General features: G+C 39.7%; 1 protein-coding gene across 1 annotated transcript; it reads left to right on the plus strand.

Moving 5' to 3' along the window:
• Positions 1 to 4,090: 4,090 nt before the first annotated feature.
• Positions 4,091 to 8,853, plus strand: LOC111963368 (sodium- and chloride-dependent GABA transporter 2-like). Its single transcript, XM_070446825.1, has 4 exons — positions 4,091 to 4,162; positions 4,308 to 4,445; positions 4,788 to 4,890; positions 8,625 to 8,853. The coding sequence occupies exons 1-4, from the start codon at positions 4,091 to 4,093 to the stop codon at positions 8,741 to 8,743; spliced, it is 432 nt and encodes a 143-aa protein (XP_070302926.1). The 3' UTR covers positions 8,744 to 8,853.
• The last annotated feature ends 6,097 nt before the right edge of the window (positions 8,854 to 14,950 follow it).

Below are 14,950 nucleotides of genomic sequence, written 5' to 3' on the forward strand. Positions count from 1 at the left end.
CAAAAACTATCCTATACCATGAATATGTTATCAGACTGTCATCTGATGGTTTTTTTTATAGGTTATTGGCTATCAATATCTTAGTTGAGCCGAATTGGTGATAGCACCTGAAGGAGTAAGAAACTGATGGAGTTAGAATAGTGGTGTATTTTGCTAACGTGTTTAGCTAATAGATTACATATTTTGTCTCCCTGTAAAACATTTTAAAAATCTGAAATGGTGGCTTTATTACAAGATCTGTATCTTTCATCTGGTGTCTTGACTTGTGATTTAATGATATTTAGATGCTACTATCTACTTGTGAAGCTATGCTATCTATGCTAATCAGTGTGTGGGGGGTGGGGGGTGCTCCCGGATCCGGGGTTAGTAGCCGTGAAAGGTTAAACAAAGGTAAAATAAATGAATTAAAATATATATTCTGTGCTCCTTGCAATTCAAATATGAGGAAGCTTGACAAGTTTGTCGTTGTGAGTAAGGTAAGACAGAGTGCCTATTAAAAGTGTGCCAGTTATCGGGTCGTACAACATGCCTACAGCATGTGGTACTATGAGATCTCTCAGTGTGACTGTGATGAGTGACAAGTTGTACTTTGTAATACTGCCTTCTGCATTCATATGTTAAATGATAAAATATGACATTTGGACCCTTTTTTTATTTGTCATTTCAGGCCAGAAGGGAAGAGAGCTGAGAGCTTAGTGCCTGAGTATAACAACCCTTATTTCTGGTTGAAGATATTATACATTACCTCCACCAGAGTACTTATGGGTTCTGCAGTAAAAAATAATACACGAGTTACAACAGGTAAAATATGACTTGTAGTGAATATATAATACAACTATGGTGTTATGACTTCGCTTTTATTTCCATAGATAGGAGAAAACTGAGGAAGATCAACAATATTGCCTAGTTAAGTTAAATAAAATCAACAACATTGTAGTTACTCCACAATCCTAACCAAATTACAGAGTGAAAATAACACAGTCTGTACTGAACAAAAATATTCCAAAACAATAAGGCACTAAAATAAACTGCAAAAAATGTGGCAAAGAAATTAACTATATGTCGTGAATACAAAGCGATATGTTTGGTGCAAATCCAATGCAACGCATAACTGAGTACCACTCTTCATATTTTCAAGCTTGGTGGTGGCTGCATCGTGTTATGTGTATGCTTGTCATCAACAAGGATTAAGGAGTTTTTTTAGGATGAAAATAAATGGAAAAGAGCTAAGCACAGACAAAGTCCTAGAGGAAAACCTGGTTCAGTCTGCTTTCCATCAGACACTGGGAGACAAATCCACCTTTCAGCAGGACAAAAAACGCAAGGCCAAATACAGTGCCTTCAGAAGGTATTCATACCCCTTGACTTATTCCACATTTTGTTGTATTACAGCCTGAATTCAAGATGGAGTAAATAATAATCTCACCCATCTACACACAAAACCACATTATGAGAAAGTGATAAAAAATATTGGGAAATGTTTGAAAATATATTGAAAATGAAATACACAAATATCTCATTTACATGAGTAGTCACACCCATGTTAGAGTCAATACATGTTAGAATCACCTTTGGCAGCGATTACAGCTGTGAGTCTTTCTGGGTAACTCTAAGAGCTTTGCACACCTGGATTGTACAATATTTTGCCCATTATTCTTTTTTTAATTATTCAAGCTGATTTAAGCAGTTTGTGCCCAGTGGGTGCCTTGGCATAATTCCAATACTTCCAAAGTGTACAGCAAATGAGGGCGTTATTATGAAAATTAAAGGTGAATGATGTTTTTCTTTTCTGGCTGAGTTTTAATACTCGCTCACGCACACATAGTTTCAGGAGGGGTCTGATTTATAACGCGAAGCATGCGTATGCACACTGCATTAGGAAAGTATTCAGATGCCTTCCCATTTTCCACATTTTGTTACATTACAGCTTAATTCTAAAATGTATTAAATGTTAAAAAATCTTCATCAATCTACACACAATACCCCATAATGACGAAGCAAACAGGTATTTAGACATTTTTGCAAATGTATTAAACATTAAAGGGGGGACTGTACACTAAACTTTGTCTGTTCGTTGTATGTACTCAAGAAAACTCCTAGCTGCAAAATCCAAATTTGAGAAAGTAGCATTGTAATCCAAAGAAATGTTAATATGATTTAAATTGGTATTCCGCACATAAACTCAAGGTTTCTGTCTGGAGCCTTTGTCAAGAATGTGCTGGTTGAGGGTGACATATAGGGCCAGACAATTAGCCATAATATGTACAGTATATGCACAGTACATGCAGGCTTTTCCTTCTGTAAATTATATTGCGCTATTGTATTTGTAAAAGTCAATCAACCATGATTTTAATCTCTGCTTCACCAGTTTGAAACAATATCAGGATACATTTTAGATTGCTTGTTGGATGACTGGTCTGTTTCTGACCTGATTTAACAAAAATGAAAAGGGATTAAAGTATCAAGACATTTCATTCAAGTTATTGGATGAAGCTTGGATTAAACATCAACAGTATTACACAGGCTCACACCAAATCATGAGCTATTACATGATAGAGTAAGTGACAGTCTTTCCTGTGACATGACACGTGCATTCAGGACAATTGTCCTGTCTTCCAACATTCACAAATGTCTGTCTTGTTGGAATGGCACCATAACCTATTAATCAGGGCTGTTGAATTTGAAAGGAGTCTAATCCACATCAAAAAGAAACACAGTTAAATGTTTTTTTATGTTTTAGGTTGAGAATGTGATTGGATATAATATATGTGTCAAGATCGTCGTAAGGATTGGACAAAGGTGCAGCGTGGTAGGTGTACATTCCGTTTTATTTAAATTAATACCGAACAAAAACAGCAAAATACTGAACGAACGAAACGTGAAGCTACTGGTGTGCACACAGGCAACTATCTGTAGACAAGATCCCACAAAACACAAAAGGGAAATGGCTGCCTAAATATGATCCCCAATCAGAGACAACGATAAACAGCTGTCTCTGATTGGGAAGCATACCAGGCCAACATAAACCATTAATCACCTAGATGACCCACCCTAGTCACTATCACGCCCCAACCAACATAGAGAATAAACAGCTCTCTATGGTCAGGGCGTGACAATATCTCACATATATTTCTCAGAAGAAGCCTTTTTTATCTCCATGTTTGTATGTAAAATCTCTTCCTCCTCCTATGCTTTTTACAACCTACACTGTGAATGTTTAAATTATGTTTTCAATATAGACAAGAAAAATACAATAATTTGAGTGTCATTAGTTTAAGCACACTATGTTTGTCTATTGTTGTGACTTAGATCAGATCAAATTTTATGATCAATTTATGCAGAAATCCAGGTAATTCCAAAGGGTTCACTTACTTTTTCTTGCCACTATACAAGGTCAAAATAGGTACCATTTGAATTCGCCTCTAACACCCTGGGATGAGACTAGTGTATCAGAATTGTGAAACTATGAAGGCTATTGCGTCTCTCTCTGGTGTGTCTCACAGGTGTGACAACAACTGTTACAAGTGAGTGGAAGAATTATGTACACAAACAGTAAATGTGCCTTGCTAGGTAAAATGTGTTGGCAGAATGTTTTCTCTTGCCTGCAAAAACGTCCCCTGTGCACATAATTCTTTGGAGGTTTGGTTGCAGAAATGGTAGGGTATCTGGAAAGTTTGATGATCTCCATATTGTAGGTCATTTGGATGCCTTCGTGTTGTGACTAACAGGGAAGTGAATCTCTTTTTAGGGACTGTGTGTACCTGTGCCTTTTGAACAGTGGAACCAGCTTTGTGGCCGGTTTTGCAATCTTCTCTGTTCTGGGCTTCATGGCTTATGAATAAGGGACAGACATCTCAACCGTGGCCAAATCAGGTGTCAAGTGTTGCAGCAGTGAGATATGAAATTAACAAATGCACAAACAAACAAATTAACAAACCCTTGTAAGTTCTGCTTTGTTACAAGACAGGTGTCTTAGCATTTCAAGGATCTAACTATTCCCTCTGCCCTTGAGATTTCAGTAATGAGTTTACCTGTGTTGCTGCATACAGGTCCTGGCCTGGCATTCATCGCATACCCTCGTGCCGTAGCCATGATGCCATTACCCCAGCTTTGGGCCATCTTCTTCTTCATCATGATAATCCTACTGGGGTTAGACAGTGAGGTGTGTTAGAGTGGCCCTGAAGGTACAATAACCTACAATAGATGCTACAACCATCACTAAACTAATGGATGTGAAACTGTGAAGGAGTAGCTAGTATTTCAAAGAACAGAGTTTCCACTGAACTTCCCCATCATCTCTCCTTCAGTTTGTAGCTCTGGAGGCTTTGGTGACAGCCATCTCAGACATGAATCCCCCCTTCTTCCTGGTTGGCCATCGGCGTAAAATCCTCCTCATCATCATCAGTGCGGGTAGCTTCTTCATCGGCCTGGTCATGGTCACAGAGGTGAGAGGTCATTTGAAGTCACCATTCTATAAGGATATAGGGTATAAAATATATAATTTCAAGGCCATCGTTATTAGATCAATCATGACAGTAACGAGATATATGATCAATAATCTACCTCCCAAGTGATCTGTTTCAACATATCCCTGTGTTTCAACATACCTCCTCGTTCCGCAGAATTGTTGGTTGATTCCACTTATTCCGTAAGCGATTGGGCTGCTGGACACACCTACGATCATTGTCTGAGTGTTTTGTAGACTCTGGAGGTAGATTATAGTCTTATTGTTGTGCTCAGTAAGACCTTATACTTTCTTTCTCTTTCTACCCCTCCTCTATTTGCAGGGAGGCCTGTATATCTTCCAGCTGTTTGATTACTATGCCTGCAGTGGGATGACTCTGCTTCTCTTCGCTATACTACAGTCAGTGTGTATCAGCTGGGTTTATGGTGAGTTAGCCCGGCCTACTCCCAGTGCCGTTTCTAGGTATAAGCAGCCGCTTAGGGCCGCGCAACACTTTTGTTCGATGTCAGTCGGGTCTCAACTTACTGTTAGTTAAGATAGTAGAATACACAATGTGACATTTTGAACGTGGTAGTGCATCCGCAGTTTTCCTCTTGTTATGTCAGTCACTGACAGTCACCCAATTAGCCCATGTCAGCTACCATGTTATAGTTTTGCTAGGTAAGTTAGTTTATCCAGCTATCAAATCAAATCAGTCTTGAAGCGTGGAATCAGATTGGTCGGACCAGCGTTGAACAGACCTGAGCGCGGGAGCTTGTTGTTTTAGTTCTTGTTTGTAGGCTGGAATCAACAAAATGGAGTCGGTGGTCAGCTTTTCCGAAAGGGGGGCGGGGAGGGCCTTATATGCGTCGCGGAAATTAGTATAACAATGATCTAGGTTTTTCCAGCCCTGGTAGCACAATCGATATGCTGATAGAATTTAGGGAGTTTTGTTTTTAGATTAGCCTTGTTAAAATCCCAGCTACGATGAATGCAGCCTCAGGGTGTGTGGTTTCCAGTTTACAAAGAGTCAGATAAAGTTCGTTCAGGGCCACGATGTGTCTGCTTGGGGGAATATATACGGCTGTGATTTGATCAAGAGAATTCCCTTGGTAGATAATGCGGTCGACATTTGATTGTGAGGAGTTCTAGATCAGGTGAACAGAATGACTTGAGTTCCTGTGTGTTGTTATGATGATCACACACGTCTCGTTAATCATAAGGCTAACCCCCGCCCCTCTTCTTACCAGAAAGATGTTTGTTTCTGTCGGCGCGATGCATGAAGAAACCGCTGGCTGCACCGACTCCGTTAGCGTCTCTTGAGTTAGCCATGTTTCCGTGAAGCAGAGCACGTTGCAATCCCTGATGTCTCTCTGGAATGCTACCCGTGCTCGGATTTCATCAACCTTTGTCAAGAGACTGGACATTGGCGAGTAGTATGCTAGGGAGTGGAGCGCGATGTGCCCGCTCCGAAGCCTGACCAAGAGACCGCTACGTTTGCCCCTTTTACGGCGTCGCATAGGGTCCCCGGCTGGGATCAGATCCATTGTATTGGGTGGAAGGCAAAACACTGGATCCGTTTCGGGAAAGTCATATTCCTGGTTATAACGATGGTGAGTTGACGTTAATCGTATATTCAGTAGTTCCTCCCGACTGTATGTAATGAAACCTAAGATTACCTGGGGTACCGATGTAAGAAATAACACATAAAAAAACAAAATACTGCATATTTTCCAAGGAACGCGAAGCGAGGCGGCCATCTCGGTCGGCGCCTTCTCTCTAATATCTAAACCTTGTATTATATTACAAACATTCATGAAAGCATTTTCATGTAAGTTATTATTAAGTGTTACCACTATCATTGTAGGTGTTATGAAAACATAATAGTAAAATTAGTGCTACCAGGAATCCTTGGGATGTCCCTACCTTAAACCCTAACCTTAACCATTTTAAATGTCAACTTCAATGGAGTAGGAACGTCCCAACGATCCCTGATAACAAGGAGCTGTAAAAGACCCTGCTTGGCCCCATTCTATCAATCACAGATAATCAATCACAGAAACCCTAATTGCAGGTCAGCTTCCCTCAGGATGTTTCTGTTCAAGGTGTTTATGGCATTATCCAAGTTGTTCCTCTGGCACACATTGCCACTTTGGACATTGATGTGAAACGACATCTCGTTACTTTGGGATTATAAGGTTCTGACATGTTGGTCAAAAATGAGAATTTTACATAGAGTTGCTCTTTAGGTGGTCCTTTACGTGTGAGAAGTCAGGTTTTTGAAAAAGTAAATTTACAATGAAAAAAATGAAAAAAAGTTATATTTACGCAAACACCTTTGTTCTTGGTGCTATAAGGTTCTACATGCAATCCAATCACACAATGCTGGGTTGTCAATAACAAATAATTGTATGTAAGTAAGGTGATATACTTGAAAATAGGAGGACATCACAAAACAGTTCTGAGATCTGGTACTTAAAAATACTCATTATCTCAAAACTATACATTTTGCAGGTAGAACCTTATAGTCCTGAGTCCTTGATTATTCACATCACAGGTTCTGGTTGTAACATGTACGCTGGGAGTCTGGAAGCAAGTTCAGGGAGTGAATTTAATAACTAAATCAACATAGAACAAAACAAGAAAGACGGGTAGCGTACAGACATGAACACTGGATTAGAAACAATAACACCTTGGGAAGGAACCTAAGGGGTGACAGATGTAGGGAAGGTTATCAAATCATTATTAGTTATTTGTTACATGCGCCGAATACAACAGGTGTAGTAGACCTTACAGTGAAATGCTTACTTACAAGCCCTTAACCAACAATGCTTTAAGAAGTTAAGAAAATAATAACAAATAAGTGTTAAGTAAAAAATAGAAAATTAAAGTAACAACTAATTTAACAGCAGCAGCTAAAGAGCAAGCGAGGCTATAAACAAGGGGCACCGGTACATAGTCAATGTGCGGGGACATCGTTTAGTCGAGGTAATTGAGGTAATATGTACATGTAGGTAGAGTTAAAGTGACTATGCATAGATTATAAACAGAGCAACAGCAGCATACAAAAGGGGTCTTGGTAGCCCTTTGATTAGCTGTTTAGGAGTCATGAAGGTCTTGAATTTCAGGTGACAGGTGTGTGTAATAATGAGCAGCCTGATGACCTAGAGAGCCGGACAGGGAGTATATGTGACAGTACCCCCTCCCTGACGCATGGCTTTAGCCGCAGGACGCCGACCAGAGGGATGATCCCGGGGACCAGGAGCGGACCGGTGACCTCTGCTGATGCTCAGGAACCTATCGAGACTGGGTGAGGCTCGGGAACCTATCGAGACTGGGTGAGGCTCGGGAACCTATCGAGACTGGGTGAGGCGAGCCAGCTAAGGCGAGCCAGCTAAGGGCATGGAAGCCTAACAAGCCGGCCGAGGACCCGACATCAAAAATAACTAAAGACACTGATGCTCCCCTTTGGTGAGGGGTTATTCTGTAGCATGTAGGCTGGGACTCGGGAAGCGAGTTCTCGAAATGAACAAAACAAGAAACACAGGTAGCATACAGACATAAACACTGGAACAGAAACAATCATGCCTGGGGAAGAACTCAAAATAAGTGACAGATATAGGGAAGGTAATCAGGAAGGTGATGAAGTCCAGGTGAGTCTGATAAGGCGCTGGTGCGTGTAATGATGATGATGGGTGTGCGTAATAATGAGCGTCAGAGAGAGAGTATACGTGACACTGGTCCTCTTTTCATATTACTTATATATTTTTCACCACTTTTTCAGAAGAATGGCCATAACGTAAGCTCTGATTTTCTAAACAAAGAAATACAGGTACCTTAGACCAGTGTTTCTTAAACCCGGTCCTGGGGCCCACCCCTGGGTGCATATTTAGTTTTTTGCCATAACACTACACAACTGAATCAAATAATAAAAGCTTGATGATGAGTTGGTTATTTGAATCAGCTGTTGGGGGCCCAGGACCGAGTTTGGGAAACCCTGGTTAGAGCTGTTTTCCAGGTTTTCTAATCTGCAATTGTTTAAACCTGTCTGTCACTTGGTGGTTTGAGAATGTTTACCTTGGTTTTTGACAGACCAACTGGGTATTTGACAGACCAACTGACCAAACCCTTTTATTGACTGCTGTTATTTTGAGTCCCTGTTGATATGTTTACTCCACAGGTGCAGACCGTCTGTACGATAATATAGAAGACATGATCGGTTATCGACCATTACCCATCATTAAGTACTGTTTGAAGCATTTCACTCCAGTCATCTGCACTGTAAGTTTTATTTCTTGACACCCCACTGTCAACAGCAAATTAATTTGTTATTTTTCCAATTATAGTTATAGTAAACATGACGTTGATGTCCCAGTAATACAAGTGATTTACAGAAAACCAAAAAGTTTAGTTGGCAATACAGAGAAATATAAATCAAATGGATGCCGATGTGTAACCTATGTAAAGTAGATAATCCTAACTTTATGTTCATTATAAATGCTTCTATAAAAACAAAGAGAGTCGCACACTCTATGTATAAACTCACCGTAATTTATTGGGTAAATCACCAATGTTTTGGCATCACTGTGCGTTCTTCAGGGTGATGTCATGAATGCTTGAACCAGGTTATGTAGACAAAACAGTGCAATTTGCGCAAACTAATGACTAGAGAGTGGTGTGTCATTATTATTTTTAATTAGAATGAATTGAGTGAAACTGTTAAAAGACAATGCGAGAATATAGTAGATGTCATCGAGTGATTGTTTAGCAGACATGATAATGCAAGCTGTTCCTTTGAAGGAAAGCAATTGTTTGCAATAAAAATGTCCTGGTGATTGATGTGATGTGATTGATGTTGAACTGTTGAATGTGTTAGGACATTTGAAACAGTTGGGAATTTATGTGGTGAATGGGGGTGGCCTGAGGTTGAAAAGTTTGAATGTGGCAAAAAGTGATTGATGAGCTCTTTTTAGTGTCGTGTTTATGCCTTTTTGTGGTCATTCTGTCCAGATGTTCTCACGCTTATAGTGAGAACAGTGATTGCTTATATTACATGATATTGCAGCTGTTACTTTGAAGTAAAGCAAGTGTTTGTAATAAAAATGTCCTGGTGATTGATGTGGTGTGAGCTTGTTGAAATGCTGAATGTGTTTGAACATTTGGGTAGGTCTCACCTGTAACATAATAATAATAATGATTATAATAATATTGTTATTCTTTTTATCAAGGCACAAGGCGAGACCCAGATACAGACACAAGAGGCAGATGGTTGGAGTTTTACAATGTTTATTAATCCCAAAAGGGGTAGGCAAGAGAATGGTCGTGTACAGGAAAAAGGTGGTCAAAACCAGTTCAGAGTCCAATAGGTACCGAAGGGCAGGCAGATTCAAGGTCAGGGCATGCAGGATTATCAGGCAGGCGGGAAAGAAGTCGAGTCAGGCAGTGGTCAAATCCGGGAAGACTAGCAAAAGAGAATAGAAAAGGAGTACGGGGAGAAAAAACACGCTGGTTGACATACAAGATGAACTGGCAAAGAGAGACAGGAAACACGGGGATAAATACACTGGGGAAAATAAGCGACACCTGGAGGGGGTGGAGACAATCACAGGGACAGGTGAAATAGATCAGGGCGTGACACTTTTTATAATAATACAAATCTGTCAATCAACCAAATGTATTTCTTGAAACCCCTTTTTGCATCAGCAGTTGTCACAAAGTGTTTTACAGTTACCCCGTCTAGAAATATAAGACCCATCAATGCATATGCCGAAGCACAGCATCTAGGAAATAATCCCTAGAAGTCATAAACCTAGAAACAAAATTAGAGAGGAACCATGCTCCGAGGGCTGTGCTGGTGGACATTTAAGAGTATGTGTGCCCCTTATTGTTATTCAAGATGTTCCAACTTTCATACTATAGATGATCATCATGGTCATAGGTTAGTAACCAGGGTGGCTATAGAGTGGGCAAAAGTTCAACACTCAGGAGTCAATGTCATGTCTTTTGTATTTTTCGTAGCCTGAGAGAGGGAGAGAGAGGATCTATTACATAAAGTTATCACAGATGCACACTATGTAACACATTATATGAATAATTCCCTAATAATTGGATGTCATTGTCTTTCATAACTGTTGCAATACAAAACATTGAAACATTGTTAAATATTTGTTACTTTGGTATACATTGAGGGAAATGTTATACATAGAGAGAGAGAGAGAGAGAGAGATATTACACAATTAGATAATAGATCATCACTCACACACACACATACATGGCTTGATAGTTGTTCGTAGTTTTTGATCATAGTTTCTCATAGTTTCTCATTATCGTTTCAAATCCTAGTTTGAACATAGTTGGCCAAAGTTTCTAATCATAGTTTCTAGTCTGAGAGGTTTTGATATAATAAGAGGGTCAAATAGAACCTAAGAGGGCAGAAGTTATTGTCTACAGTATGAAAAAAAACAATAGCTACTGCTCAATGGATAAATAGCCTTCATTTTTAATACATTCATTCTTAAATAATATATATATATATATATATATATATACAGTGGGGCAAAAAAGTATTTAGTCAGCCACCAATTGTGCAAGTTCTCCCACTTAAAAAGATGAGGCCTGTAATTTTCATCATAGGTACACTTCAACTATGACAGACAAAATTAGAACCATCCAGAAAATCACATTGTAGGATTTTTTATGAATTTATTTGCAAATTATGGTGGAAAATAAGTATTTGGTCACCTACAAACAAGCAAGATTTCTGGCTCTCACAGACCTGTAACTTCTTATTTAAGAGGTCCTCTGTCCTCCACTCGTTACCTGTATTAATGGCACCTGTTTGAACTTGTTATCAAGTATAAAAGCCGCCTGTCCAACCTCAACACAGTCACACTCCAAACTCCACTATGGCCAAGACCAAAGAGCTGTCAAGGACACCAGAAACAAAATTGTAGACCTGCACCAGGCTGGGAAGACTGAATCTGCAATAGGTAAGCAGCTTGGTTTGAAGAAATCAACTGTGGGAGCAATTATTAGGAAATGGAAGACATACAAGACCACTGATAATCTCCCTCGATCTGGGGCTCCATGTAAGATCTCACCCCGTGGGGTCAAAATGATCACAAGAACGGTGAGCAAAAATCCCAGAACCACACGGGGGGACCTAGTGAATGACCTGCAGAGAGCTGGGACCAAAGTAACAAAGCCTACCATCAGCAAGGGCATTGAAGATGAACGTGTCTGGGTCTTTCAGCATGACAATGATCCCAAACACACCGCCGGGCAACGAAGGAGTGGCTTCGTAAGAAGCATTTCAAGGTCCTGGAGTGGCCTAGCCGTCTCCAGATCTCAACCCCATAGAAAATCTTTGGAGGGAGTTGAAAGTCCGTGTTGCCCAGCAACAGCCAAAACATCACTGTTCTAGAGGAGATCTGCATGGAGGAATGGGCCAAAAATACCAGCAACAGTGTGTAAAAAACCTTGTGAGACATTACAGAAAACGTTTGACCTCTGTCATTGCCAACAAAGGGTATATAACAAAGTATTGAGATACACTTTTTGTTATTGACCAAATACTTATTTTCCACCATCATTTGCAAATAAATTCATAAAAAATCCTACAATGTGATTTTCTGGATTTTCTTTTCTCATTTTGTCTGTCATAGTTGAAGTGTACCTATGATGAAAATTACAGGCCTCTCTCATATTTTTAAGTGGGAGAACTTGCACAATTGGTGGCTGACTAAATACTTTTTTGCCCCACTGTATACAAACATAACATTGAATATTCAACTCACCTTCAAAAAGTTACATGAGGAAGAAAGGATTCCCGGATTATTACACCTCTTAGAGGAGAGATTTCATTCATTGAATGTAAAACTTTATTTTATTCTAAATCTTTATATACATGTACGTCATACACTTTACTACACAATACATGTCTATATGCATAATTATTTTTTAATTCCTTTCTTAGAGAAAAAGAAGCCCTTGGGAAGGGCCAATTCTAACCCAACACCCCCATGAGTCTCCAAATCCCCTTATTCAAGCTGTGAGCACCTCAGACAATGTCTCTTCCATGTCTCTTCCACCCTGGATCTCCAGGGACTTACATGTTTTGAATGTTTTCTTTTCCATGATAGATCAACCTTCTTGCCGTTAAGCCCAAATTATGTCTTGAGGACAGAAGGGCCCATATTCGTAAATGTTCACGATGGTGAAAAAACTGCTGTACTTGTTTCATGATATCAAGCACTTTAAAATAATCTCCCCACCTGAAGCTAAAGACAAGCACAAAATAGTTGACCTCTGTGCTTGCTTTTGTAGATACATACTAACTAAGAAATTTGGTGGCATTTGAGCTATTGAATTTGGCACTACCTAAAATTGTCATTTTTGAGTCTGGACTATATGTGACTGAAGAGATTCTTATGGCTTTCAAATCATCTCGCCCGCACATGTCCTCTCACAATGTATAGCCAGGCAGGGATGTTCCACCCAGGTCCTGTACGATCTGACAGAGAGCAAGTCTTATCTTAAATCATTCTCTCAAGCGAGATGCAGGAGAAAATGGCTTAAGATGGTTTTGTCATTGTGTCCCAGACATGAAGGACACAATACACCTAGAATTGGTCTAGGAGACATGTTTTCTATAGTTTATCTGTGTTAGACATGGCACAGGACTAGTCTAACACTTACTTATACTCAGACAGACCTACCCCGGAAATTACTTATTCATATACAAGGGGCTCACAAGCTAACTCCATAAGTTCACTACAAAAATTCCCAAATGTTTAAACTTTTCAAACTCAGGCCTCCCCCACACACTACATAAAATCCCAACTGTTTCAAATGTTCAAACACATTCAACAGTTCAACAAGGTCACGACACATTATCACCAGGTCATTTTTATTGCAAACATTTGCTTTACTTCAAAGGAACAGCTGCGCTATCATGTTACATAAACACTCACTCGATAGCGTGAGAAAATCCGAGCAGGATGACCATAAAAGGGTATAAACACATGACACTAAAAATAGCTCATCAATCACTTTGACACATGCTGTCTAATATATTATCTCTACAGATCACAGCATATTGGAACGGTTTTCCTCTTCGTCTGAAGAGGAGTAGCAAGGATCGAACCAATATGGAGCGTGGTAAGTGTTCGTCATATTTTAATAATAAACTGAATGCTACAAAATACAAAAATAACAAAGTGAATGAAAACCAAAACCAAAACAGTCCTGAATGGTGACACAAACCCAGGAAACAACCATCCACAAACACAATAGAAAACAGGATACCTAAATATGGCTCCCAATCAGAGACAACGACTGACACCTGCCTCTGATTGACAACCATACTAGGCCAAACACATAGAAATCTAACAACAGAACAAAACATAGAAAAACAATATAGAATGCCCACCCCAACTCACACCCTGACCAAACTAAAATAAAGACATAAAAAAGGAACTAAGGTCAGAACGTGACACATATTGAACATATTAAACTATTGCTATCATTAGCACTAGCATAGGATTAACATTAACATACATTACTGTTTAATTTAATTTCACATATACACTAGCACTCAAAAGTTTGAACACACCGACTCATTCAAGGGTTTGGAATAACACAAATGGAATCATGTAGTTCTCTCAACCAGCTTCATGAGGAACGCTTTCCAAGCCCCCCCCCCCCCCCCCCCCCCACCACCATCACACCTCCTCCTCCATGCTTGACGGTGGGAACCACACATGCTGAGATCATCTGTTTACCTAGTCTGCATCACAAAACACAGAGTTTGAAACCAAAAATCTCAAATTTGGACTCATCAGACCAAAGGACAGATTTCCACTGGTCTAATGTCCATTACTCGTGTTTCTTGGTCCAATCTAGTCTCTTCTTATTATTGGTGTCCTTTAGTAGTGGTTTCTTTGCAGCAATTTGACCATGCAGGCCTGATTCAAGCAGTCTCCTCTGAGCAGTTTATGTTGAGATGTGTGTGTTAATTGTGAAGCATATATTTGGGCTGCAATCTGAGGTGCAGTTAACTCTAATGAACTTGACCTCTGCAGCAGTGGTAACTCTGGGTCTTCCTTTCCTGTGGCAGTCCTCATGAGAGCCAGTTTCATCATAGCGCTTGATGTTTTTTGCAACTGCACTCAAAGAAACCTTCAAAGTTCTTGAAATGTTCCGCATTGTCTTACCTTCATGTCTTGAAGTAATGATGGACTGTCATTTCTCTTTGCTTATTTGAGCTGTTCTTACAATCTTATGGACTTGGTCTTTTACTAAATAGGGCTATCTTCTGTATACTACCCCTACCTGTCACAACACAACTGATTGGCTCAAACGCATTAATTCCATATATTAACTTTTAACCTGGCAGACCTGTTAATTGAAATGCATTCCAGGTGACTACCTCATGAAGCTGGTTTAGAGAATGCCAAGAGTGTGCAAAGCTGTCATCAAGGCAACTGTCATCAAATTTTATCTTTG

The sequence above is a fragment of the Salvelinus sp. IW2-2015 genome, linkage group LG1, assembly GCF_002910315.2.
Source record: "Salvelinus sp. IW2-2015 linkage group LG1, ASM291031v2, whole genome shotgun sequence".
Classification (NCBI taxonomy): Eukaryota; Metazoa; Chordata; class Actinopteri; order Salmoniformes; family Salmonidae; genus Salvelinus; species Salvelinus sp. IW2-2015.